Genomic DNA, 24487 nt, shown 5'->3' with positions numbered 1-24487 from the left:
AACTCAATCATAGTTTTATGAATTACCATAATATTAATAGCTATTCAAATTCCTATAATATAATGTATTAATTTAAATGTAACTTACAGCAAAATCATCAAAGTTATTTGCCCAGTAGTTTAACTGCTCATAAGTACCGCATTCAGTTGTTCTAAAAAAGACACCAAGGCGTATTATGTTATATTATGTATTATGTGTTATTGGCAAGTCAAGGTTTTAAATATTTAATTTAAACAGTCAATAATACCAAACAAAGTTTATTCATTTTTAAACATTTCTTGCAAACAAATTAGATTCTATTTTTTTAAAACAAAACAACAAACATTGACATATAATAATTACCTGTTCATATCTCTATCTTTAAATGTAATTTTGCCATTAAACACCATAATCCCCAGAATTGCAAAGAAATAATAGATGACCTGTTAATACAAACATAACATAAATATAATTATTAGATGTACAGATTTAAGAATTTATTCAATATTTTAAACTCTAAATTCACAAGATGTTCTTTCTCCCATTTCTTCGATTGTACTTTTTGATTTAGTTATTTTTTATTTAGCTAACTTGAGTTAGCAATACAAAATGTATTGTATCTCAACATAATGGAAGTTATCTTTGACAATAAATTGTATTGTAAATAACTACTTAATTAGAGTATACCTAATTAAACTCACCACTAAAATTCCTGCAAAAGCTCTTAAGTTTCTTATAAGATCCAATGTTGTCCAGACTACAATTGCCATTGGCTACAATACAAAACACATTCAACATAATCTTTTATTTTCGGGATCTTTTCATCCATAGTTAGGACATACTTTATAATATAGTAACATAGAACATAATAGAATTATGCAATTGCTTCCTTATAAATGATTTGACTTACTTTAATATGGGTGACAATTCTGAAAAGTCGCACTAAAATAAGTAAATTAATTACTCGTGATAATACAAAGAGAACATGGTTTTCATCACTACAAAAAAAACAGAAACAAGAATTAGATGATACAATTATATAAAATAAATAATTTAAATATAGAATCTTAGAGTAAACAACATGTGAAAATAAGGTATGGAAAGATTATAATATAGAAAACAGAAGGTAGATTAATACATCAACCTAAACTAGGTGGCTAAAAGGGTGGGGTAGGAATTCCAATCTCCATCTACCTGCTAATACATTACACAACCCAATGACCTGAAAGATTCCACTGGAAAATGAAAGTTATTTGGAACACCCAAATTGCCTCAGGAGTCCATGTAGAATAAATAACTTTAAATTAGGAATACATACTTGTGGTTTACCATAAAGGGGACAAACTGGTTATATACTAAAACATAAAACTTTACAGCATCATGTTGAAAATTGATTGTGACATGACGATGTAAATTCAATACAACAAAAATGTGACCAAGGGTACCGTTTAAATTGTTTACTAGCTCAATTCTCTGAACATACACAAGATACTTTACATAAGTTATGTTAATTAATGTTTAATGTTTAGTAACTAGTAAAGTCAAGTTTGCATTACACATGACCACAAACCTGACTATACTCTGCAAAGTCTGGTATTCAAAATACGTTTTGAATGGTAAACAAGAATTGGGAGAGTAACCTTAGAAGGGGAACAACCTCTTGTTTACTGATTTCCGTAAGATTCGACTTCAACCAAGAGGCGTGGCATTGGTAGTAGCACATACCTATTACTCAATAGATTGTTGTATTTAGTACTTACTTTTTAGAATAGAAAGGTGTTTTTACAGATGAGGCATATGCAATTTCTACAACCTGTAGGAACAATAATCAATTATTTTTCACTACTATATGACCAACACATACATTTGAAGCTTGTATTGCCAAACTTATTTTTTAATGTAAAAACCCTTTAATCTTGTTTCAGTGTAGTAATGGGTAATAGTTCATCAAAATGTAAAGCAATGTCAACTTGCATTTCACCAACTTGGAAGTCAATCGGATAGCTTGATAAAACCGCCTTAAGATTTAAGTTGACATTCATTGGTTTAAATGTTGATGAACTATTACCCATTATTTGCTGTGTAGTTCAATTTGTCACTGTTTGTCTCTATTCTAACAAAGCCATTCTGTACATTCACATTAAAAAAACCAAAGGGGTGTCTTTTGTAAACTCAAATATACAGAGAAAAAATATACTCATCTAAACTGTTTTCTAGCAAATGGTAATATACAGTAAACACTATGATAATCTTGAAAATAAATTTATTTTATTAAGAAAATAAAAAATAATTCTTTACAATGAAAACAATTTATGTAATAGTTTATAAGTAATTGATGGGAATGTGAATTGATACTTACAAACAAAGAGACAACTACAAGAAAATCTATTATGTTCAATATTGTAGAAAAGTACTTCTGCCAGCCCAACATCCAAATTTTAAGCATCTGTTGAAATAAATATTAAAATCAAAAAAATAATGGAATATTTTGAAAATTTAGCTGCAAAAAAATAAAATGCATACTAACCAATTCAACAACATAATAAATAATGAATATAAAGTTCAGAGCAGAAACTAAATCTTCAGTTCCTTTTTCTTTGCTGGTTAGACCCATTTCAACCTAAAACAATAAAACAATGTAATTATTATTGGTCTGTTGAATTATTTAAAGGAATTTAAATCTCATTTGTCTACCGTTCTGAAACAAAAGCTTGCTAATATGATGGAGGAACTTCCTCTATGTGAATATCTTGTATTCAACCCTCACCCAATTGAAATTTGTAAAACCCTTTTGAAAACACACCTTTCTGGTTCTTTGTAGTCTTATTTTATTTATTTAAATCTTATTTTGTTTTAAATTAAGGGCTTTGGGACAATCTGCTGATTGTTAAAAGTGCTATATGACACACTATATACAATGCACTCTCTGTGTCACAGTAAAAAATAATAAGCAAGCACGGCTAATCAGAATTTTAAATGAGACAGCTAAACCTCTGCACATAATGCAATATAAGGCCAAAAAAAAAACATTGTGTTGGCCACGTTTTGGGTAAATCCTAAAAATGGGTAGGTCGGTAGGAAAAGTTTTTTTTTTTTTTCAGATCAAAAATGTTTTGCCGGCAAAATAATAAACAATTTACACAATTGATACAAAAAGACTTTTAAACACTTTTCATAGCACCCTAGGCTCACGCTAGCTATAATTGTTTCAACAAAAGTTTAAAAAAGGTTTATTAAATAAACGTAGGCCTAGCTTTTTGAGGCAAAACGGGTTAGCCCTATAACTACCATTTTTAAAGCCAACAAAAACAATCAAAATCGAAAAAAACTATTTCCGTGTTAATGCTACATTACGCAAGTTAACATATTATTCTAGATGAAAAATATTGAGTTTTATATTGTTTTATCCATATGTAATTACACTGGCATTAAAGATATAACATTATGTAGGCCGTTTTATGAGCCATATTTCGCCGATTTCTTATCGCGGGGAAATTCCCCACCAGCGACATCGATCGATCGAGGCTAGAGGTCCGGCTAGAAGCCTAGCGTGCATGCCGGACGGATTATCGCTATATAAATAACAAGTTTAAACAAAAGAGCTTACGACAATCTTAGGTACATTTATATTAAACGTATATAGGCCTACTTGCTTGGTGAACCCATGCCTTTTAAATCATTTAACAAGTCCGTAGACTGCAGATCAACATTGGTAGAGTCCATTAATTATGAGGGTGTTTAAAAATGTGATAACTATTAAAAACCTGTCTCAACCACTGTTTATTTAATTTAAACGTGGATCCCCCAAAAATTAATAATCGCGTATTCCGGTTATCACGTGATTGATTCACGGTTGGTTGCACGCTTCTTTTTTACACGTCCGGCGGAGGTGAAATATGTTCGCCAATTTGGCAAATAAGACAATATTTTTTCACCATTTGGTTTCAAAATTGCCGTTTGGCTCAAAAAAAAAAAGCCGACCTTCATTTTCGGCAGTTTAGGGTCGGTCGGGCGTGGCCAACACAATAATATGAGATCAGAAACCTACTTACTGTAATACAGAATACATTAACCACAGCTACAAAACTACCAAAGTAGGCAAAATACTGATGAGATACACATGACTGTATTTTATTCAGCACTGAATGTCGAAAGATTTTTTTAGGGAATTCCTAAAACAAACAAATACAATATTAAAATTACAAGACATCACATAAAACTCATCAAAAAAGTTCGTAATTTCTAAATTCCAAAATGGTATAACGATTGTAAATGTTACAGACATGATTATTATTGAAGTTCATAAATAAATATTTAGGTTATATAAACACATACCTTTTTTACTTTGATGGGTGTGTCTAAAACATCAAACAGAGATCGGAAATCTGTTGACGTCACAAAGCCTCCCATATTATCATCAAGTTCCTGAAACATTATAAAACAACTGAACTAATTAAAATAACAATTTAAGTAATATTCAAAATATTAATATTAATAACAAATTGACTTTTCACAGAATTAGAACAAATGACAAGAGCCTGAAACATGTTAGTAACTTCTATAATGAAAAATTGTCTAATTCGAAAACTTACCCTTATTATGGCTGCTTTAAAAACTCTTTTCATTTTAACTTGTAGAATAACCGATTTGACAATGCTAACTGGAATAGTATTTCTGAAATAATAATTAACTTTATTTAGAGTGTGGATTCCAAAATTATCTAAATGTAAATTAAATATCTTCTTGTCTACTATTTTAGATAGATATTATGGTAATCAGCAATTAGAAAACCCAGTATCAACTACTTTGGACTATGTGTACAGTATATCACCTAGAGAGAAGAGAGAGAGCGTAATATGGCATAAGGGCATCGGACTAGCATTGAGAGGCCTAGTCTGTTCCATATTGCTTGTATCCAATATGCTTTACTCGTCCTTTGGGTGGGATGTAAAGCTGCTGTATATAAAATGCACATGTGCACTATAAGAATTTAGTACACTATTTAAAAAAGTAAGAAATCATCTTCCGGTGTGCTGATCATGTATGGTGGCTACGGTGGGTCTGTAGAGGGTCTAATCCAAATTTCCTCAACTGATAAAACCACCTATATAAAAATTAAAACTGTACCTTATTTGTGTTGGATTTGAAAACCCTTTTCCTTGCCGTCTCATAATTTCAAAAGCTGCACGAATTCCTAATCTCTGCCGAAAGAAACTGGCTTGAATAGATGTCTAAAATAAAAATTTATTTGAAGAAAAACAAATGTTTTGGTTTAATGCAAGCATTTGTATAATAAATATTATATAAAATACATTATCAGCAAATGGGTCATTCCACTGATAAAGTTTGCAGTCAGCAGACACACATTTTGAGGTAAATTTATATAATTTGTGTTGTGATCAAAAGTTTGAATGTGTTCACAATATAAAATGTTTATGGCCGACGTCTGTCGCGAATGACATTCATCTGAATGATGGATGAAACTAAACCAGGACTGTTTAAAGCACCTTGATTGGTCCTATCATTGATCAAGGGCTTCTCTCGTCCAGTGCCCACCTTGACCTGAGGAAAGGCATAGGCCAATATGTCTGAAGCAGATACTAGGTGCTGGGCCTGCTATAAGTCAGCACCGCTGATTTCAAATGCCTAAGGGGACCCCAGCCTATATACAGTAACAGATATTCCCAGATGGTCTCCCATCCAAGTTCTAACCAGGCCCAACATTGCTTAACTTCAGTGATCTAACGAGAACCAGTGTTTCAACGCGGTATAGCCTTATATATGAAATACATGTTGACTTACTTGTAGGTAACCACGGAACTGATTATAAATAACAGCAGTTAGCATGTTGAAGAAACAGTAAAGTCCTAAAGCAAATACAATTTAAATAAGAATTAAGAATTATAAATTAAGAGCTTAAAAAATAGATTTAAAATCTGATACAATACAAGTGAATCCTCAAATAATATATTCATTTTATTAACTTAAATAAACAGATTAAAAAATGAACATTTTGGCTTTAGAACATAATTCTGATTTTGTACAAAAACTGAAGACATTGATGACTTATTGTTACTTACCAATTGTAAGAAATATAATGAAGAACAATGCATACATCCTATTTTCTTTGTAGGCTGGCATCATAACTAAAAGATATTCAAATGTTATATCAGCATTTTTTTTATTATTTCAATATTGACAAAATTATTATTACTGGAAGCTCAGAAAAACAGAAACACAAAATCAATGTGAAAATATAAATTTTTCTTAAAATGATGTTGGGTTTTTAGAAGCCTGTATTTGTGTTCAATTGATTTCTGTGCATTTTATTATTGTATTGTATACACAGTAAATATAACGATATGATATTAATGCGAGTACAATTCAAATGTACAATTCAACTTCTTTAAGTATGTTTAATGACGCTGTTTTCATATTGGTAGTCAACAACAAATATGTAGTTTTGCGTTCAGTATTATTTATTAGACCATAAATTATTTAAATGTCAATGAATACAAATGGCTAACATTTAAAACATGAAACACATTAAAATGAAAATGTAGTTCATATTGTGTTGTTAAGAAAGTTACCATGATGACATAATATACAGTGTTAATCGCAATAAAGGTATTTTATATTAATATGAAAATTCATGTTACTTTACTGATGAAATGAGTAATGTTCTTGAATGAATAACAACATTTAAGCACTTTACTTTATCACATTTACTTTATGCTTTCATTGCACAAACTTTATGCATCCTTTTATATGCTATGTCCATCACACATTATGTGTACTTCGCATTTACAAGTACTTCATCTGTGCAACAATTTCAATACATATGCATCAGATGATGTAATAATATTTAATCACATTTACTTTATGCTTTCATTATACAAATATCCTCTTATATGTCTACATGTCCATCACATGTACATTATGTTTACAGCATGAGTACTTTATCTGTGCAAAACATATCAATGTGCATCAGATGATATGTGTCCATGTATCTATTCAGTTTTGTGATGTGCACAAAATAACCAAACAAACACATAAAATCTGAAAAAAAGAGATACATACACTTGGAAGAATAATGTATTGGATACAAACCATCTGGGTTGTTTGCAGTAGTTAACAGCACTAACAAGCTCATATATGCATTACCAATGGAAGAAAAGGCTTCTGCAGCTTCACTGCCGTCGATGTTTGCACTGTTTGAATCAGTATCTGAAGAGTTACGATTAGCAGTAGATGCCTTTAACAATTAAAAAAATATGAATGTAATTAGAACAGTAATGAAAATATTAATTTGATTTGATTGTTTGTTTTTCTTTCACAAAAAAAATAATTTAAAGGTTAATTTAAACTTAACTTTACACTTAAATCCATAATATTGCATTTTAATATTAAATGAAAATAACAGTATAAAGACTCAATTAAAGTAAATATGTAGTTTCAATTAACCACTGAAACTAAAGTTTTCAAAGTTTCTATTTGTGTATTATATAATAATCCAAAAAGAAAAAAAAATAGGCAATAGGTTTCAGTGACTGGACATCAGAATTGAGATTTAAAAAAACCAATAAATAACCATACATGTAGCTAAATCGAAAATGCAAATTAAGAAGAAAATGAAAGCAGGATATGCTCATGATAACTAGCAGTATATATATATTCATACAGTAAATTTTAATCAAATTGGTAAAAACAAAACTATACTTAAAGATTAGGAATATTACCTGTGCTGAAAACATGATTAATCCAACCATAGTGAAGAAGTATAAGTGCAGTAGTACTAATAAAATGACGCTAAAAAATATGGGGAAAAAATTACATGAAAAAAATGGCATATACAGTAATATATAAATTACTGTGAAACAATGGGCAATATATATTTAACACTGCAGTCAACCCTTAACACTGCAGTCAACCCCTAACACTGCAGTCAACCACTGTTCAGCGGTCAACCCTATTATGGGCAACATTTTGTTTGGTGCCAAAGGTGTCATAGGGGTTCTACTGTATTTTAATAACCAATCTGGATAATGTATTGTAAAAAACCTCAAGTTCAAAAATGTATATAAAGGTAATGTAGAAGAACTCTACATTTGCGACACCCAATTCAGGACAGGGCACTACAGTATATCTACGCTAAATTATGGACAATTGTATCATTTAATCTTATTATTAAAGGGGTTTCATCCTGAACTGAACTAAAAAAAGAGATACAAACCTAAAAACCTCTGGCAATGTATTTTTAATACTCCTTACTGTCTTTTTCATAAGTGATGAATTTTGAAGTAAAAAAAATGGTCTTAGCAGACGCCTAACTCTGAGTGGCTGTAGAAAAAGCAACAAATAATAATTATTACTATAAATACACAACACAACAGATGTTTCTGTAATATCAGACACATTAAAGTTGCAATTTAAGACTACAAGTTGACCTAAGTTAACTTATGATGTGAATTAAACATCCGTACACATGTTTACAGTAGTCCTAAATGTGAAATGGTAAATGAAAAACTATGGATTTTAATTTTTGTTGGGATACTTTTAGTGTTCAGAAATCTATTTAAAAATACAAAGTGGCTGCATTTACACATAGACGTAACTCCAATCCAAACCTCTCGAAACGAAAGAACTAAGATGTTTGATGTAAAGTTATACCTGAATGGTTAATGCTCAGCTTCAGGGTTCAATCTATCTGGATTAGGTCAGCTTTACTCACAGTTATTTTAACTTATTTTAAATGTTGACTTGAGCAATACTATTTTTTGGTGCATAAGAGCATGGGCAGTTTATGGGCATAGATATAGTGTATAAATGAAGTTACACCTAGACGTGGATGCAATTACCGAGTTACAATTATTACCTCCTCACATGAAAAGTTAACGGTTACTATCCAATCAATCAAAGATGCTAAAATCACCAAGACATACGCCGACAACCATTTCTGCTTTATAAATTGCTTTTTACCAATTAAATATGCCTATAAGATAAGAACAGTAAAACAACAATTACATATAGAATTGAATACCCATTTTAGTTGACTCTGTTGCACTACTGAAGCCTTATACTAAGGTAGCAAAGGGATAGGAAGAATTTTTTAGGTAGTGGCTGGGAAAATGTTCACAGCAAACAATAACAGGTAGTACTACTAACTACTTGGAATAAGCAACAACAATATATTAATATCAATACATTGATATAAAACTTTATATTATTATTTTTTTTTTTATTCATTTTTTAGGAAAATTGCCAAGGATGACCACAAGTGAACTTAATCACTATCCTTCTCTCAAAAGTGGCAATCCTGTTTACAAGACAAACATATACACAAGATGATCTACATAAACAAAGACTTTGGGAGTGGAGTTGCAAATTGTCATGAGAAAATATCCTGAAATATGACAGGACTTGATTTAAAATCATTATACTGTAGCATGTACCTTCATACAGACATCGACTGCAAATATCAGTAGACAGACAAATTCAATTCCTTCAGTTAGGCCACATGGAGCAGAGACACGTTCGCCTCTCTTCCTTGGATCTGAACTCCATGTCAAAGAAGATGGGTTTTCAAAGAATGCCAGCAACAGAATCACACATATAGCTGTACTTATGAACCTGGGAATTAAATCAATTTTATTATAAAATGTTCGTACGCTTTTTTACCACTCACGAGGCAACACAAGGATGGAAGCGTATTTGACCATTCACAACACGATGGATCATCCAGAGTTGTTTGTGATTGGTCAAGTCACTTGTGCTGAATCTATGACGTTGCGTCTAAGTGGGAACCATGCTTTAAAATAATTATTTTTTCCCCAAAAAATGTACAAATAGGAGCCATGTTAACAGAATGCTATATACAAGAGTGTACATTGAAAATGTTTCTTGAATATACTCCGTAACATATTCTTAAAGCTCTGTCTACACTATCAAACAATGTGATGTGCCTATATATGATGTCATATAACTAGTTTGACAGTGTAGACAGAGCTTTACACTTACCATTGTACAACTGGAGAATAATATAGTCTATAGTACCAAAGAGATTTAATATCAACTTTGTGATAAATACTTCTAAATTTGACAGCATCTTCAACAAAAACAACAGCTTGTAAAAGTGACTCAGGATCTGTGAATTTAAAATTCATATTTAATTAACGTTGTCAAAAAATATTGTTATTATCTACATTAATTGGGAAGGTTCCTTTTCTTGGAATTTTTTGACAGGAATTGAGGTTTAATATGAGCAATGTTTGTTTGAAAATATCAAAATAAATAATCAATTCAATTTTTGTTTCTTTATATTTTCTTAATAAAAAGACAGTTAAAATGACTGACAAAAATGGTATTCAATAAAACCACAGATTGTAAGTACGAGTACAGTTAAAAGTTGAAATAGGAAATATTAATATAAAATGATGAAATTGCCTACTAAAAATAGCAGAACGTTAAATCAAAATTATTAAATCTTTAATTTAAGTTAAATAATGCACAATGGTATATAAAATAACTTAAAATTATAGAGAACGGAGATGAAAAAAAATATGAATTTCAAAATCCCTCCTAGCTAGACCCTACACAGTACTACTACTACTCTACTAGTTACTAGGCTAGGCCTAGGCTAGATATATTATTCATTCAGTAAATACAATTTTAAAAAGCTTCATTTATATTTATAAAACAAAAGATTATCACAACAGCAAATCATTTTTATGATAGACTGCGATCTAATAAATACTATATAATTATATAAATGCGCCTTTAGGCCTAGACTTCATATGATGCTAGGCTTAAGGCTAGGCCCTGCTACCGCAACCAGACAAGCAAGTGACACGACAGGAAGGAACTTACTGCAGAGATCACTTCTGTCATCTCTACCGGACAAAAGCTCATGCTCAATCTCTGTTGATGAATACATGCTATTCGTCAGAATGTTGTAGGCCGATTCCGGCATTTCTTCTGTAGCCATTTTAACTAATTAAAAGTATTCTAAATCATCACTGCTATTTTGAATGTTCTAATAAAATGTTTGTACCGTCTTTAGACTTCGCTCTTCACCACAAAACTCATGTTTTTATTTAATCACGTGAGAGGTGGTCGGAACAAACACCGCCCTCTATAATTTAGATACTTGAACTTTTTAAAGAGTTTTAAAATAAAAGTTATAATGTAAAAATGCCCTTTACATGCTCTTTTGTTGAGGAATGCTAACTATATATAAGTTATCAAATTCATTTATTCATTACCTAGACAACCTAATGAATATTTAAATAATTGAAATACATAATTTTTTTCTTTTCAATTTAAAAAAATTGAAAATATAAGTATCGGCAACAATTAGTAGTATGGCTACTGTAGGTAAATATTCTAAATATGTCAGTAAATACTATAAATATACAATATTATACTATTTTATGAATCACCTTGGTATCATTTTGGTTAATCTATATTACAATAGCATAAGGCCAAAATTTTTTTCTAGACGCCCGGAGATAGCATCTGAGGCGTTTTGGCCAGTCGATTCTAGTCATATAATTATCTGAATATAGTGGGTTTTATAGACCATATTTAATATACAGAACTGTTGTTTTTTGCGCCTAAAGCCTGTTTTCCCGTCGCGAATTTTTTAACATTTTTTACCCGATCGTTAATGGTTTCTTGGTTCTTTCGACGTTGCTGGGACACATGGACGCGAAGTTTTGCAAAGCCAATGCCGGTCATGCGCAGCCGGGCCCGTGTGAAAATTGAAAAAGTTAAGGGTCTTGATGCTTCAACCCAGCCGGCCTAGGACATGTTTTCGCTGATATCTTAATCTAGGCTTTACACTAAAGACAAACATTAAATTAAATTGTTTTTATATTAAAATTTAGTTTTACTTACACTTATTATTTTGAAATATCAGACTTTAAAAGAGTACAAAAACATTGTAGCGTTGTAAAAAATCAAGAATTGTCAGCGCGTACGTATTTTTTCACAAACAATGATGATGTAATTTATGAACCATTTGATTGGTCAGTCAGTTTTACCGATCGCAACATTAAAGTTGAACTCAATTCAACTTTTAAACAATTTGAAGATTTTAACGATTTTTAATGTTGATTTGTACCCCCTTTTCCTGTAAAATCGTTGATAAAATCGTATGTAAATGGGTGCATAATATATATATTACAAAAGGGGGGGGGGGGATACCTTTTAGTCCAGGAGTATTAGACTTTGAGGTAGAAATAAATATGCTAAAGCTGAATTTTTCAGGATAGGTCCCTAATGTTGTCTGAAACAACATACTAAAAGTCCCCGGGTTTCCCCGTTGTGCTTCAACCCGATTGGGCCATTTTTCAAAATGGCGGCCATCTTAAAATTATTTACCATATGTTGACAACCAGTAGGTGTAAGTAAACATTCTTGGTGTCAAAATACTCAGAAGATCCATATTTATATTCACTGTAATGGAAAAGTTTAACAAAAAATGGTCAGAAATGCCTGTTTTGACCTTTGACCCTAAATTTGGATTATCTCAATATCTCATCAACGACTGGCCGTAGAGACTTCAAAGTTGTCCCAAATTATTCAGAATGCCCAACTTTCTATTCACTTTAATGAAAGAAAAATACTAAATTCCTTTAGAAACCTTCTATTTTGACCTTTGAACTATTGACCTAGACATATTTTAATTTTATAGACATCTTGGTGATCGATAGGAGTACACAAGCGAAATTGGTGTCAAAATACTCAGAAGACCCACATTTATATTCACTGTAATGGAAAAGTTTAACCTAAAATGGTCGGAAATGCTTGTTTTGACCTTTGACCATAAATTTGGATTATAATCAATATCTCATCAACCACTGGCCGTAGAGACTTCAAATTTGTCCCAAATTATTCAGAATGCCCAACTTTCTATTCACTTTAATGAAAGAAAAATACCAAATTCCTTTAGAAACCTTTTATTTTGACCTTTGAACCCTTGATCTGGTCATATTTTATACCAAAATTGTATAGAAATCTTGGTGATCAATAGGAATACATAAGGGAATTTGGTGTCAAAATACTCCAAAACACCCATGTTTCTGTGTACTCTTATAGAAATAATGTACTAAATGCGATTGAAAGTGTTTTGACCTTTAACCTTAATCATTACATTTTAATGAGAATTAGTCTATTTCGTGCCTAGCTTACCTGTATAAACCGACAATAACCCGTGCTCTCCAGAGGGAGGGCTTAGATGCAAAAAGTTAAATTTAAGTTGACATAAAGATAGACAGAATCTAACAATTCATCAGTATGGCCATTGCCATGAGAGGTAAAATTCATTCCAAATTGCTCAGATGCTAAACAGACAAACCAAGCCCCAATTTTAAACTATATATATATGATACATTTTACTGTCTGTTTGGGTTAGCCTGTTTTCACTTCTTTTATTCATTAGTAACCAAACAAATTTTATTATTTATTTATTCTTTAAATATTAAGGTTAGAAATTAGTCCTCCAAAAAATGACACGCCTTCTCTATATGGCTAATGTCCATGTTTAAACTTTGGAGCTACACCAATTCTGAAATGTTTCCTCTTCGGCAGTGCCATTTAATATATACTGTAGCAGAGACCACTACTGGTTGATTTGACACACACTTATTGGTAAAATTGGTTTTTTTTTTCAATTGAGCTGCACTATTACATTTCTTTGTGTATATAGGTCTGGAGTACATAATTCATCTTATAACATTTTTTAAATTGTCTAAAACTGCACACTGTACATAGTCACCCACCCAACCATTTATCAAGGTCTCAGTCTAAGTCTCATTTTAGGCTCTAGTCATACCTCCGATTCTTATCTGATATGATGGAATTTAATTTTAAAAGAATTATTGCATTTATCTTTAAGATGTGAACATTTTTCTCTGTTTTTTTTCTATTCAAAATTCTCTAAAAATCGAAAATACTTTATGATGGTTAATAAAATAAGGGCATGAAAATCTGTTGAAGACCATAACAACTTTACAGTGACAATTTCTTTATAACCCATCTTGATAGATTTGTAAGAGTTTCATATTGTATTTTATTATTTAGGTGATTTGTCAAATGACACATTGTGACCCTTTGATACCTGAAATTATGGCCTCATATCTATATTGATGAATATTATTATTCGTCCATCGGACATTTTTTCTGGGCTGTTTCGGATAAATTTGACATCTCATGGCATGATGAATGGTATGATATGTCCATCATGCTATTTGGGACTTAAATTATTAAATTATAATGTAGTGATTAAAGTCAAAGGTTTAATAAACATGGGTGTTTTGGAATATTTTGACAACAAATTCGCTTATGTATTCCTATCGATCACCAAGATTTCTATATAATTATGATATAAAATACTGTATTGGCCAGATCAATAGTTCAAATGGCAAAATAGGTGGTTTCTAAAGGCTTTTAGTATTTTTCTTTAACTACAGTGAATAGAGAGTTAGGCACACTGCTTAATTTAGGACAATTTTGAAGTCTCTACGGCCAGCAGTTGATGCGGTATTGAGATAACCCAAATTTAGGGTCAAAGTTATACATTTTGAAACCAATTTCGTATCCTATCGATCACCAAGATGTCTATAAAAATAAATATGCCTACGTCAATAGTTCAAAGGTCAAAATAGAAGGTTTCTAAAGGTTTTTGGTATTTTTCTTTCATTAAAGTAAATAGAAAGTTGGGCATTCCGAATAACTTGGGACAACTTTGAAGTCTCTACGGCCAGTCGTTGATGAGATATTGAGATAATCCAAATTTAGGGTCAAAGTTCAAAACATGCATTTCCGGTCATTTTTTAAAAAACTTTTCTATTATAGTGAATATAAATATGGGTCTTCTGAGTATTTTGACACCAATTTCGCTTATGTACTCCTATCGATCACCAAGATGTCTATAAAATTAAAATATGCTTAGGTCAATAGTTCAAAGGTCAGAATAGAAGGTTTCTAAAGGAATTTAGTATTTTTCTTTTATTAGAGTAAATAGAAAGTTGGACATTCTGAATAATTTGGGACAATTTTGAACTCTCTACGGCCAGTCGTTGATGAGATATTGAGATAATCCAAATTTATGGTCAAAGGTCAAAACAGGCATTTCTGGTCATTTTTTTAAAAACTTCTCCATTACAGTGAATATAAATATTGGTCTTCTGAGTATTTTGACACCAAAATTGTTTACTTACACCTACTGGTTGTCAAAATATGGTAAATAATGTTAAGATGGCCGCCATTTTGAAAAATGGCCCAATCAGGTTGAAGCACAACGGGGAAACCCGGGGACTTTTAGTATGTTGTTTCAGACAACATTAGGGACCTATCCTGAAAAATTCAGCTTTAGCATATTTATTTCTACCTTTGGCCCTTTTTTTGTCTAATACTCCTGGACTATTTATCCATAATAGTCTATATTAGAACGGCAAATTTGTACGAAAAATGTGTTTTTTAGACCAATTTCTTTGCAACTGACAAACTCTGCGTTTGGCAATTCTTGGCCGTTTCTCCACCAGCAAAATCGAGCGAGCTTGCAATATACAATAACAACATGGTACCTGCTAGTATTATTCTTAATACTGTATCTATTCTTGTCATATACAGTAATAAATATTATTATTACAGATATGAGATTCGAATATTATTATGTTTAATGTACCAGTATGTAGTTTTAATTGAATTTGTTCACAGTATTTCACCATTATGGTACTCTTTATTAGCAACAACTGAACAGAGTAATGGTCATAAATAGTTAATGGTACATGTCATATGGTTAGACTTACTCATAGGTACATAATTTGTGTTTTTACATGTGATTGGTTCCAACAGTCTAGTATCTCCATAGGTGTGTTCTAAAAAGAAAGATAAAAACAATTAACCACAGCTACATACTGTATGGTGTTTTTTTACCTGTAATTGGTTCCAACAGTCTTGCATCTGTACATCCATAGGTGTTCTCTGAAATGAAAGGTGAAAACAAAAATTAATCATAGGTACATACTGTATGGTGTTTTTTTACCTGTAATTGGTTCCAACAGTCTTGCATCTGTACATCCATAGGTGTTCTCTGAAATGAAAGGTGAAAACAAAAATTAATCATAGCTACATACTGTATGGTGTTTTTTTACCTGTAATTGGTTCCAACAGTCTTGCATCTGTACATCCATAGGTGTTCTATGAAAAGAAATATGAAAACAAAAATTAATCATAATTACATACTGTATAGTGTTTTTTTTACATGTAATTGGTTCCAACAGCCTTGTATCTGTACATCCATAGGTGTTCTGAAAAGAAAGATGAAAACAAAAATTAATCACAGGTACATTCTGTATGGTGTTTTTTATCTGTAATTGGTTCCAACAGCCTTGCATCTGTACATCCATAAGAGTGCTCTGAAAAGAAAGATGAAAACAAAAATTAATCACAGGTACATACTGTATGGTGTTTTTTATCTGTAATTGGTTCCAACAGCCTTGCATCTGTACATCCATAAGAGTGCTCTGAAAAGAAAGATGAAAACAAAAATTAATCACAGGTACATTCTGTATGGTGTTTTTTATCTGTAATTGGTTCCAACAGCCTTGCATCTGTACATCCATAAGAGTGCTCTGAAAAGAAAGATGAAAACAAAAATTAATCATAGGCATACTGTATAGTGTTTTTTATCTGTAATTGGTTCCAACAGCCTTGTATCTGTACATCCATAAGAGTGCTCTGAAAAGAAAGATGAAAACAAAAATTAATCACAGGTACATTCTGTATGGTGTTTTTTATCTGTAATTGGTTCCAACAGCCTTGCATCTGTACATCCATAAGAGTGCTCTGAAAAGAAAGATGAAAACAAAAATTAATCATAGGCATACTGTATAGTGTTTTTTATCTGTAATTGGTTCCAACAGCCTTGCATCTGTACATCCATAAGAGTGCTCTGAAAAGAAAGATGAAAACAAAAATTAATCATAGGAATACTGTATGGTGTTTTTTTACCTGTAATTGGTTCCAACAGCCTTGTATCTGTACATCCATAGGTGTTCTATGAAAAGAAATATGAAAACAAAAATTAATCATAGGCATACTGTATAGTGTTTTTTTTACATGTAATTGGCTCATTTTATTTCATTTCATTTCTTTATTCGACAACAAGCGGTCCAGGGGTTGCGACAGCAACAGAGCGCCATAACACATTTGTGTCCGCAACCCCTGTAACATACAACTTAATACAAGTTAAAAATGAATATAAAATATACAGATTATATTACACAATTTAAAATACACCTATACAACAGCCTTGTATATGTACATCTATAGGTGTTCTGAAAAGAAAGATGAAAACAAAAATTAATCACAGGTACATTCTGTATGGTGTTTTTTATCTGTAATTGGTTCCAACAGCCTTGCATCTGTACATCCATAAGAGTGCTCTGAAAAGAAAGATAAAAACAAAAATTAATCATAGGCATACTGTATGGTGTTTTTTTACATGTAATTAGTTCCAACAGTCTTGTATCTGTACATCCATAAGTGTGTTTTGAAAAGAAAGATAAAAACAAAAATTAATCATAGGAATACTGTATGGCGTTTTTTACCTGTAATTGGTTCCAACAGCCTTGCATCTGTACATCCAGATGTGCTCTGAAATGATTACAGTAAATTATTAAAATTACAGTTAATTTTGTATGAGTAATATTTTAACTTACTTAAACTCTAAACTACTACTACTACTAGCAGTGTAGGTTGTCAACCTATACTGCTCACATGAACTGTGAATTACCTGAAGATGATAGCAAACTTGTGAAGAACCAAAATAAATAGACACAGACAATATCTACAACCTTTATTGAAAATTTGTTTTCCCTAAATGTATTGTGAATGTTTTCTATAAATACAAAAATAAGACACAGAAACATTTTGTTGAAATTTTATTTGAAAAATAGAGAAAAAGTGACAATTATGTTATGATATGAAAGAAAAATGACACAAGGACTATTTTCTTAATTTAAATGTATTTATGAGCAGAGTAAACAACCACGCATTATATAGACAACACAGTTCATATTAGCAGTGTAGGTTGTCAACCTATAATATTGCTCACATGAACTGTGAATTACCAGAAAATGATAGCAAACTTGTGAAGAAACGACTAGAGCAAACCATGAACATGAAACGACATGGACAATAGTAAAAAGAGACTACAAAATGATACCGCAAGATGCCATTAGACATCATGGCAAAACCATAAGTAACCTAGCCTAGAAACTAAATTTTACTTGTTTTGAAGCTTGGGTGCTTGAAGCAATGACTTGCTGCGTTAGTATAACCTATCTTTGTGTTTCCGTTTACTTAAACAAAAATAGGGCTAGAAATAAACCAGTGCGCAAGGAATAGGGGATTGCACTCTGGGTGTTGTATCATGCATTATCTAAAGAGTTAATAAAAATCAAATAACACATTATAAATATTATTTAAATAATAATTCATCTTCTAATTACCTACGATTGTAAAATGTTATGGGCATGTTCCACTTAATGGGTTGTAATTTAATGTTTGCTCTAGATAGAGTAAAGCTGGTGTCCACAAAGCATCTTAACAGTGAAACCAACATGTAGTTAATAATTCAAATTATTGTTTGTATATGAAATCAGAACATGCATAATAATCAGTGAAATCAAAGAAATATTCTCTCTATTGGCTTGCTTCTTGTGTGTGTTAGTAACTAAAAAACAAAATTTATCCTATAGAGTGTGCAAAAAGTTTATATAAAATGTTATATATAACATAATGTGTATATTATTATACGATATATGTTATATAAACAGGTATATACATATTCAGAATTACTTACTTAATGAGATTGAACAATGCATAAAGACAACTTGAAGTATAAATAAATTGTTAAATGATATTATATCAATTATTATCAATGCATGATACAACATTAGGATACATACAAATACATATTTTATATTACAGTATATAGATTATATAATATATTATATAGTATTTGTGTGTGGATGATGTGAAGGGGAAAAATTCAGGAACAGTTCATCGACCTATAAAAATAAAAAATAAACTTACTCTAATATGTTAGTATACCTGTAAAATAATAAACCATAAACTAACATATAGATATAAATTATATAAATTTTGCAATTATATATATCTGTTAGTTTGAATTAATTTTATTTGTTAGATCTTACTATGTTTTGGATGCCTTTTCTGGACATGTTTCATCAAGGTTGGAACATCTACTTCTACATGGAGAGCACAACATCAAGATACTCAAGTAGGCAGACGAAAACTACCAAATTTGTAGTAAATACCATTATTTAAATTTTAAGTCAAACCTGCAAAGAAACATCGAACTATTAATACTTTATACAGCTTACAGATTTAAAGAAAGAAATTTAACTGAATAAGTAGTAAGGCCTGTGTGTGGTTATAGTATAGATAAGTCAATCATCTATAATTGTAATACTATAGGAGAGACAGGCCTAGGCCTTGATAAGTATTAGCCTAGAAGAACAACAATTCAAAAGAAAGTTCAATTTCAGATATCAATATTTTCTTTATATACATTTATTTTACAAATTTTATGAACTATGACAATTTGGTATGATATATTATTTGCTTCAAGTTGCCTCAGCAACATTTGGATAATGTATATTTTTCAAACAAATATACATAAACACCTACCTACTATCGTCTCTTTTTTAGCTGTCTTCTCTCTGCAGTGCACTTTACAAAATGACAACACTAAGTTCTTCTTCGTCAACAACAGCTTAATATGCAAATTAGGGATTGGGCTTATCTTTACTATGATTGGCAGGAACTTCTGTTGCTGCGTTGTTGATTGGTTTATTTAGTAAAACTTTTCTTAGCGCGTATTCTAAACCCTGGTGCAACTTTTAAAGTCTGCATTGTCGCAGGGGCTCTCAATGAATGTCAATGATAACAAGGCCATATAGATGGCTGCAGTCGCGTGCTCAAGTTAGTGTTTACCGATCGACCGACCAACCTACCAACCGACCGAAATTGCTGAACATGTTTGAAAATGTTTAAAAACATTTATATTTTTTTAATTTACACGTGCGTAGCCTGTCACTTTTGACGTGCTTGTATAACGTAATTTCGAGTTGAAAAGTAAGTCAAGAAAACAGAAATCGGGCAAAAAGAGTGCCTATTTACATTTAACGCGCAGTACGCGTGCAAAATTCTGCGCACTCATGGCAATTTTTTAAACGCTTACAAAATTGCCTGAAACGTACTCTTATTTCATTATGATGACGTGCGAAAGTAATATAAACAGACTAATAAAAGATAATCAAATTCTAGAGAGAAGTTTTCTGTAACGGTTTTTAGATTTGGATTTTTTATTGTTTAAATTTGAATAAAATATAGGCCTACCTAGGCTGTTAATCAGAGCCTGTCGTAACTAAAGGGACACGAGAAAAAGCTTTATTGTGATAAAGATAAAGATAAAATGTAGCTTTTATTTATAACTACACTTTGCTAAATTTTATATCAAAGTTTTTTCAGTTGTATTTTTAGAGAGGGCGCACTTCCATGTGCATTAATAATAATGTCGGCTTCACGTTGCTTCTACAAACTGTCATTAAATCCTGGTTTATTAGATGTTTGTAGTAGAAAAAGCTCTTTAAATTTCCATCAGCAGATAAGGCAATGTCATTATGGTTCGCTTGTTTCAACTTCTTTACCTGATGTGCAATCTGAAATTGATCGTAAGTAAACTTTATTCTGTAGGCCCCCCTGCATGGTGAGCTAGCCTATTCATTGAAATTGTGTGTGGGCCCAGTCAGAGGAGGTTGATTCAAAACCGGCAGCCGCAAGCAAATGAATTATGTAGGCCTAGGTTTAGCCTTTTCAATAACTACTTAGATAGAAGCTTAACTTTACATTTTTCTAAAAAATCTGTGTCCTGATCTAAACATCACTTTCTTGGCACAGTAATATTTTTAAAAAAATGCAATTGTTAATGTTATATATTATATAGGCCTAGGCCTAGCCTAGGCCTAGTATAGAATAGATAGTTTAGTAGTAGAGCCTGAGGGCTGCATGCATGATATTTATAGGCTAAAATGAAATGTTGTTTGTTTGTAAATACACCGTATTCAATGAAATGACATTTGATTTTTTCCTGTAGAAAATATTGTTTCTTTTATAACTTATATGTAGGATCCTCGCATCATTCTCAACGAGGCAAGGCCATGAGGGCATTAAATATGAGACTGCGTAGAAAAAGTCCTGTAAGTATCTAATAAGATCTTTAAATTCTCAAGTTTAAATCTCTTAAAATCACTGTAATCTGTATAATGACAGCAGTTTGTGTTTAGTTATTTATCTGAAGTAATAAATTATGTTAATAATATGTGGTAGCAGAATATTAAAAACAATTCAATAAAATAAAAAGTTACCATGCAGTACTAACATCCAATCATTTTTAAATGTATTGTTTTAAGTTGCCAGATCCTCGAGAGTCAAGGATGCAAGAGGACCAAGATTGGTCAAATGTGTACCCTACTGCAGCCTCTTTCAAGTGGTCAGCCGTTCCTCTTCCACTGAGAATGGGGTATCCTGTAAAACGGGGTATACCACCTCACAAATATGGCAATGCTGAGCTAATAAAGGTAAACAAATTTATTAAGCACATTTTTTCTATTTATTTCCAGTCCCTCTTTCATACATTGTTATTTTCTATGTACACTTTATATGTGATCTTTATTGTACAGTCAACTTTTGATTTTTATATTAGATTCCAAATTTTCTACATCTTACACCTCCGGCGATCAAGAAGCAATGCGCGGCATTGAAAGGTAATCTCAAATTAATTAATTGATTTAAATAACTATGATTTATTTGTTTGTTTTTTTTATAAATATTGGTTGATTGATATGATAATCAAATTAAAACAAATGAACAAGTAAACACACTTTTCAGTTTTACTTTCAGTTCATTTTAACAGGTTTGTTTACTACGTGTCTCTATTAAGGGGACCCATTTGGGACCCCAAAAAATACAGATGTTTCTATGTATGAGTTCTACCTTAATTGTATTATTAACAATTACAGGGTTATCCTCGTTTTCTGTTTTGTCGTATTAGTTTTTACGAGCATATTGAATAAATCAATTTAAATTTATTGTACAGAATTGTGTACTCAGTGGCCAGAGAAGTTAAAAGAAGATAGTGAACTATGTCAGAGGATGTTTCCATTGGAAGTTGAGTTGTCGGACTACGTTCACTCAGGACCTTCACTAAGACATCCTGATGCCAGGATTGTTTCAATTAAGGTACTTCAAGATGATTTGCAACCACATACAACCTAAGCATATTGTGTCACTGGTCGGACATATAATCTGCCACGTTCCAATGAAGGCATACGACACCCAGGGTATGGTTATCATGGTAACCAGTTCATGTAGCAGTAAACAATAATATATGAATATCACAAATTGACATGATGTTCCTAAGACCTACTGTAGGTTTAAAAGCTACAGTTTTAACTGTACTTTGTTTTAAATATTTTTAGGTAAATCTAGACTCAATACCTTTGGATGAACATGCTCGATGGAAATTTATTCAGCTAGTTGGTGAAAGATATGATCAAGCAACCAACACAGTTAAAATTACTACAGATAGGTAATTACAGATTAAACATGTGCTATACTTTGTTGGTTACAAGTGGATCAGCCAATACATGTGTCAAAGCTTGAAAGTTAAGATGCCATAATCATATAGTAATTAAATGTTTTCATTTCAGATGCCCTCTGAGGAAACAGAATTATGATTATGCTTTGTATTTACTTACAGTATTATTTCACGAGTCTTGGGTAGGTAGAATCTAAGATATTATACTGTATTAAAAAAATCACTAGCTCAGTGGCTTAAATGTATTCAGAAGCCATTGGTTAGAGACAAAATTCTACAGCTAGTTGTTGGATTTCTTTAATAAGTTGCATTATTAAAAAGCCCATTATCTTATGTATCTTACATTCCCTTCTCCACCTACTGTAGGTATGTTTTCATTGTATTTTGGTATTAATTATTTAAATGTTAAATTGCTAGGTGACTGAACCATGGGAGAATGATATTACACCTGGTGATATGGAGCATTATGTGTGGGATCTACAGCCATCAAGGAAAAACATGCTACAAGTGCTGGCTAGAAACAAAAGACAGGTATAGAATTTGCTTTAAAATGAAAAAATAGTTTTTCTTCTTTTTTGAAAGTTTGCATGTTAAACACCAGTACACTATGGAATGAGTTACACCATGTGTTTCCAAAAGGAAACAAAGTTAGAAATGTTTTGATGTTTTTTTTTTACTGTCTTCTGGAGTAATTCCAGGCAAGGCGATTATAAAGTGGCAGTTAAAGCTTTCACAAAACCACCCAAATTTCAAATCTCTTTTTATAAATAATTGGATATTCACGTTTACACCAAATGTCACTGTTATGTAAGAATATAAAAAGATTTAATTTTATCACTTAGGGTGATCTGTTGCATGAAGTTTCCGAAGCAGAAGAAGATGAATTATTAAATACCGATGGTGTTAAGGAATTCGGAACAGCAGTTGAAACTCTCATGAATTCAGGTGAAACTGAAGAATCAATAAACACTTATAAACACACTGTTCTGAAGTTACTTCACTCTGATATTGAGCTAACACCAGAACTCAGTGGTGTGGGAAAAAACCTGGACAATGTTGGAGAGAGTTTAGTTTCTAGTAGCTCTGGAGTTACTGAGACTTCTGAATTGTCCAGTAACACTAATAGTGAGAGATCTGAAGATGTTAGTAGCTCTGGAGTTGTTACTGAAACTTCTGAATTGTCCAGTAATAGTGAGAGCTCTGAAGATGTTAGTAGTTCTGGAGATGCCATTGAGACTTCTGAATTGTCCAGTAATAGTGAGAGCTCTGAAGATGTTAGTAGTTCTGGAGATGCCATTGAGACTTCTGAATTGTCCAGTAATAGTGAGAGCTCCGAAGATTCTAGTAGTAGCAGTTCAGATAGTGATGATGATAGAAAGTAGAACGTCTTAATAGGCCAACGGCACATTCAGAAGATTTATACATGATAATTAGCCTTTATCACACACAAAGTAATATAGATGGCAATATTTTATTTGATTGGAAGGAAGAGAATTAAACATGAAACATTTGTGGTGGATAATTTTTGTAATCAAATTACTGCCATATAAAACATGTATCAAATTTTCAATAAAACTCAAAAAAGTCGAATGAACAGTTGTGAAACGAATTATGTCATTGTAGATGTGTACCAACATAAAAAATATATTCTTTGAATTTATTATTTGTACTGTATTGGTGTAACCTACCATGAAAAAGGCAGAAAATGACTATACTGTAATTATGTTTTTAAAAAACCTATGATGGAGTGACATCCTGTTGAGACATAAATCCAAATTGTGTGCGTGCATGGAGAAATAATGGTGTGTGTAACCT

The 24487-nt window shown here is 31.6% G+C and overlaps 2 protein-coding genes and 1 pseudogene across 7 annotated transcripts in view; 1 reads left to right on the top strand and 2 right to left on the bottom strand.

The window, feature by feature from the left end:
* The window catches only part of LOC144843462 (two pore channel protein 2-like), a 69448-nt gene extending 58404 nt beyond the window's left edge, over positions 1-11044 (bottom strand). For 5 of the 6 annotated variants that reach the window (XR_013612260.1, XR_013612259.1, XM_078700258.1 and 2 more), the window contains exons 1-20: positions 10846-11044; positions 9997-10123; positions 9432-9609; positions 8855-8971; positions 8213-8319; positions 7719-7788; positions 7060-7234; positions 6060-6125; positions 5782-5846; positions 5107-5210; positions 4572-4653; positions 4315-4404; positions 4032-4151; positions 2507-2599; positions 2339-2425; positions 1740-1792; positions 890-977; positions 681-752; positions 343-422; positions 88-151 (exon numbers count right to left, since the gene is read on the bottom strand). Coding sequence is in view for 4 of the 6 variants with exons in the window: in XM_078700258.1 (XP_078556384.1) it covers positions 88-151; positions 343-422; positions 681-752; positions 890-977; positions 1740-1792; positions 2339-2425; positions 2507-2599; positions 4032-4151; positions 4315-4404; positions 4572-4653; positions 5107-5210; positions 5782-5846; positions 6060-6125; positions 7060-7234; positions 7719-7788; positions 8213-8319; positions 8855-8971; positions 9432-9609; positions 9997-10123; positions 10846-10963 (1956 nt within the window). In the remaining 2 variants the exon portion in view is untranslated. The remainder of the gene's footprint in view (positions 1-87; positions 152-342; positions 423-680; positions 753-889; positions 978-1739; positions 1793-2338; positions 2426-2506; positions 2600-4031; positions 4152-4314; positions 4405-4571; positions 4654-5106; positions 5211-5781; positions 5847-6059; positions 6126-7059; positions 7235-7718; positions 7789-8212; positions 8320-8854; positions 8972-9431; positions 9610-9996; positions 10124-10845) is intronic. The other variant, XM_078700280.1, reaches the window with a different exon arrangement.
* On the bottom strand, positions 5643-5760 carry LOC144855674 (5S ribosomal RNA; annotated as a pseudogene).
* Positions 11045-20572: 9528 nt separating the features above from the next.
* LOC144843239 (small ribosomal subunit protein mS35-like) lies at positions 20573-24452 on the top strand. The gene is made up of 9 exons (XM_078700035.1): positions 20573-20747; positions 21202-21272; positions 21486-21653; positions 21779-21839; positions 22172-22314; positions 22554-22663; positions 22785-22854; positions 23090-23203; positions 23515-24452. The coding sequence occupies exons 1-9, from the start codon at positions 20588-20590 to the stop codon at positions 24052-24054; spliced, it is 1437 nt and encodes a 478-aa protein (XP_078556161.1). The 5' UTR covers positions 20573-20587; the 3' UTR covers positions 24055-24452.
* The last annotated feature ends 35 nt before the right edge of the window (positions 24453-24487 follow it).

This window comes from Antedon bifida, chromosome 1 (assembly GCF_963402885.1).
Source record: "Antedon bifida chromosome 1, ecAntBifi1.1, whole genome shotgun sequence".
In the NCBI taxonomy this organism is placed as follows: domain Eukaryota; kingdom Metazoa; phylum Echinodermata; class Crinoidea; order Comatulida; family Antedonidae; genus Antedon; species Antedon bifida.
The sequence above is the reverse complement of the archived record's forward strand: the minus strand, read 5'-3'. Positions and strand labels throughout refer to the sequence as shown.

Bases quoted from the DNA above. Each gene is read 5' to 3' on its own strand.
- LOC144843239 (XM_078700035.1), top strand. From the start codon at position 20,588: ATGTCGGCTTCACGTTGCTTCTACAAACTGTCATTAAATCCTGGTTTA. The intron at 20,748-21,201 runs GTAAGTAAACTT...ACTTATATGTAG, and splicing joins TGTGCAATCTGAAATTGATC to GATCCTCGCATCATTCTCAA. The intron at 23,204-23,514 runs GTATAGAATTTG...TTTATCACTTAG, and splicing joins TGGCTAGAAACAAAAGACAG to GGTGATCTGTTGCATGAAGT.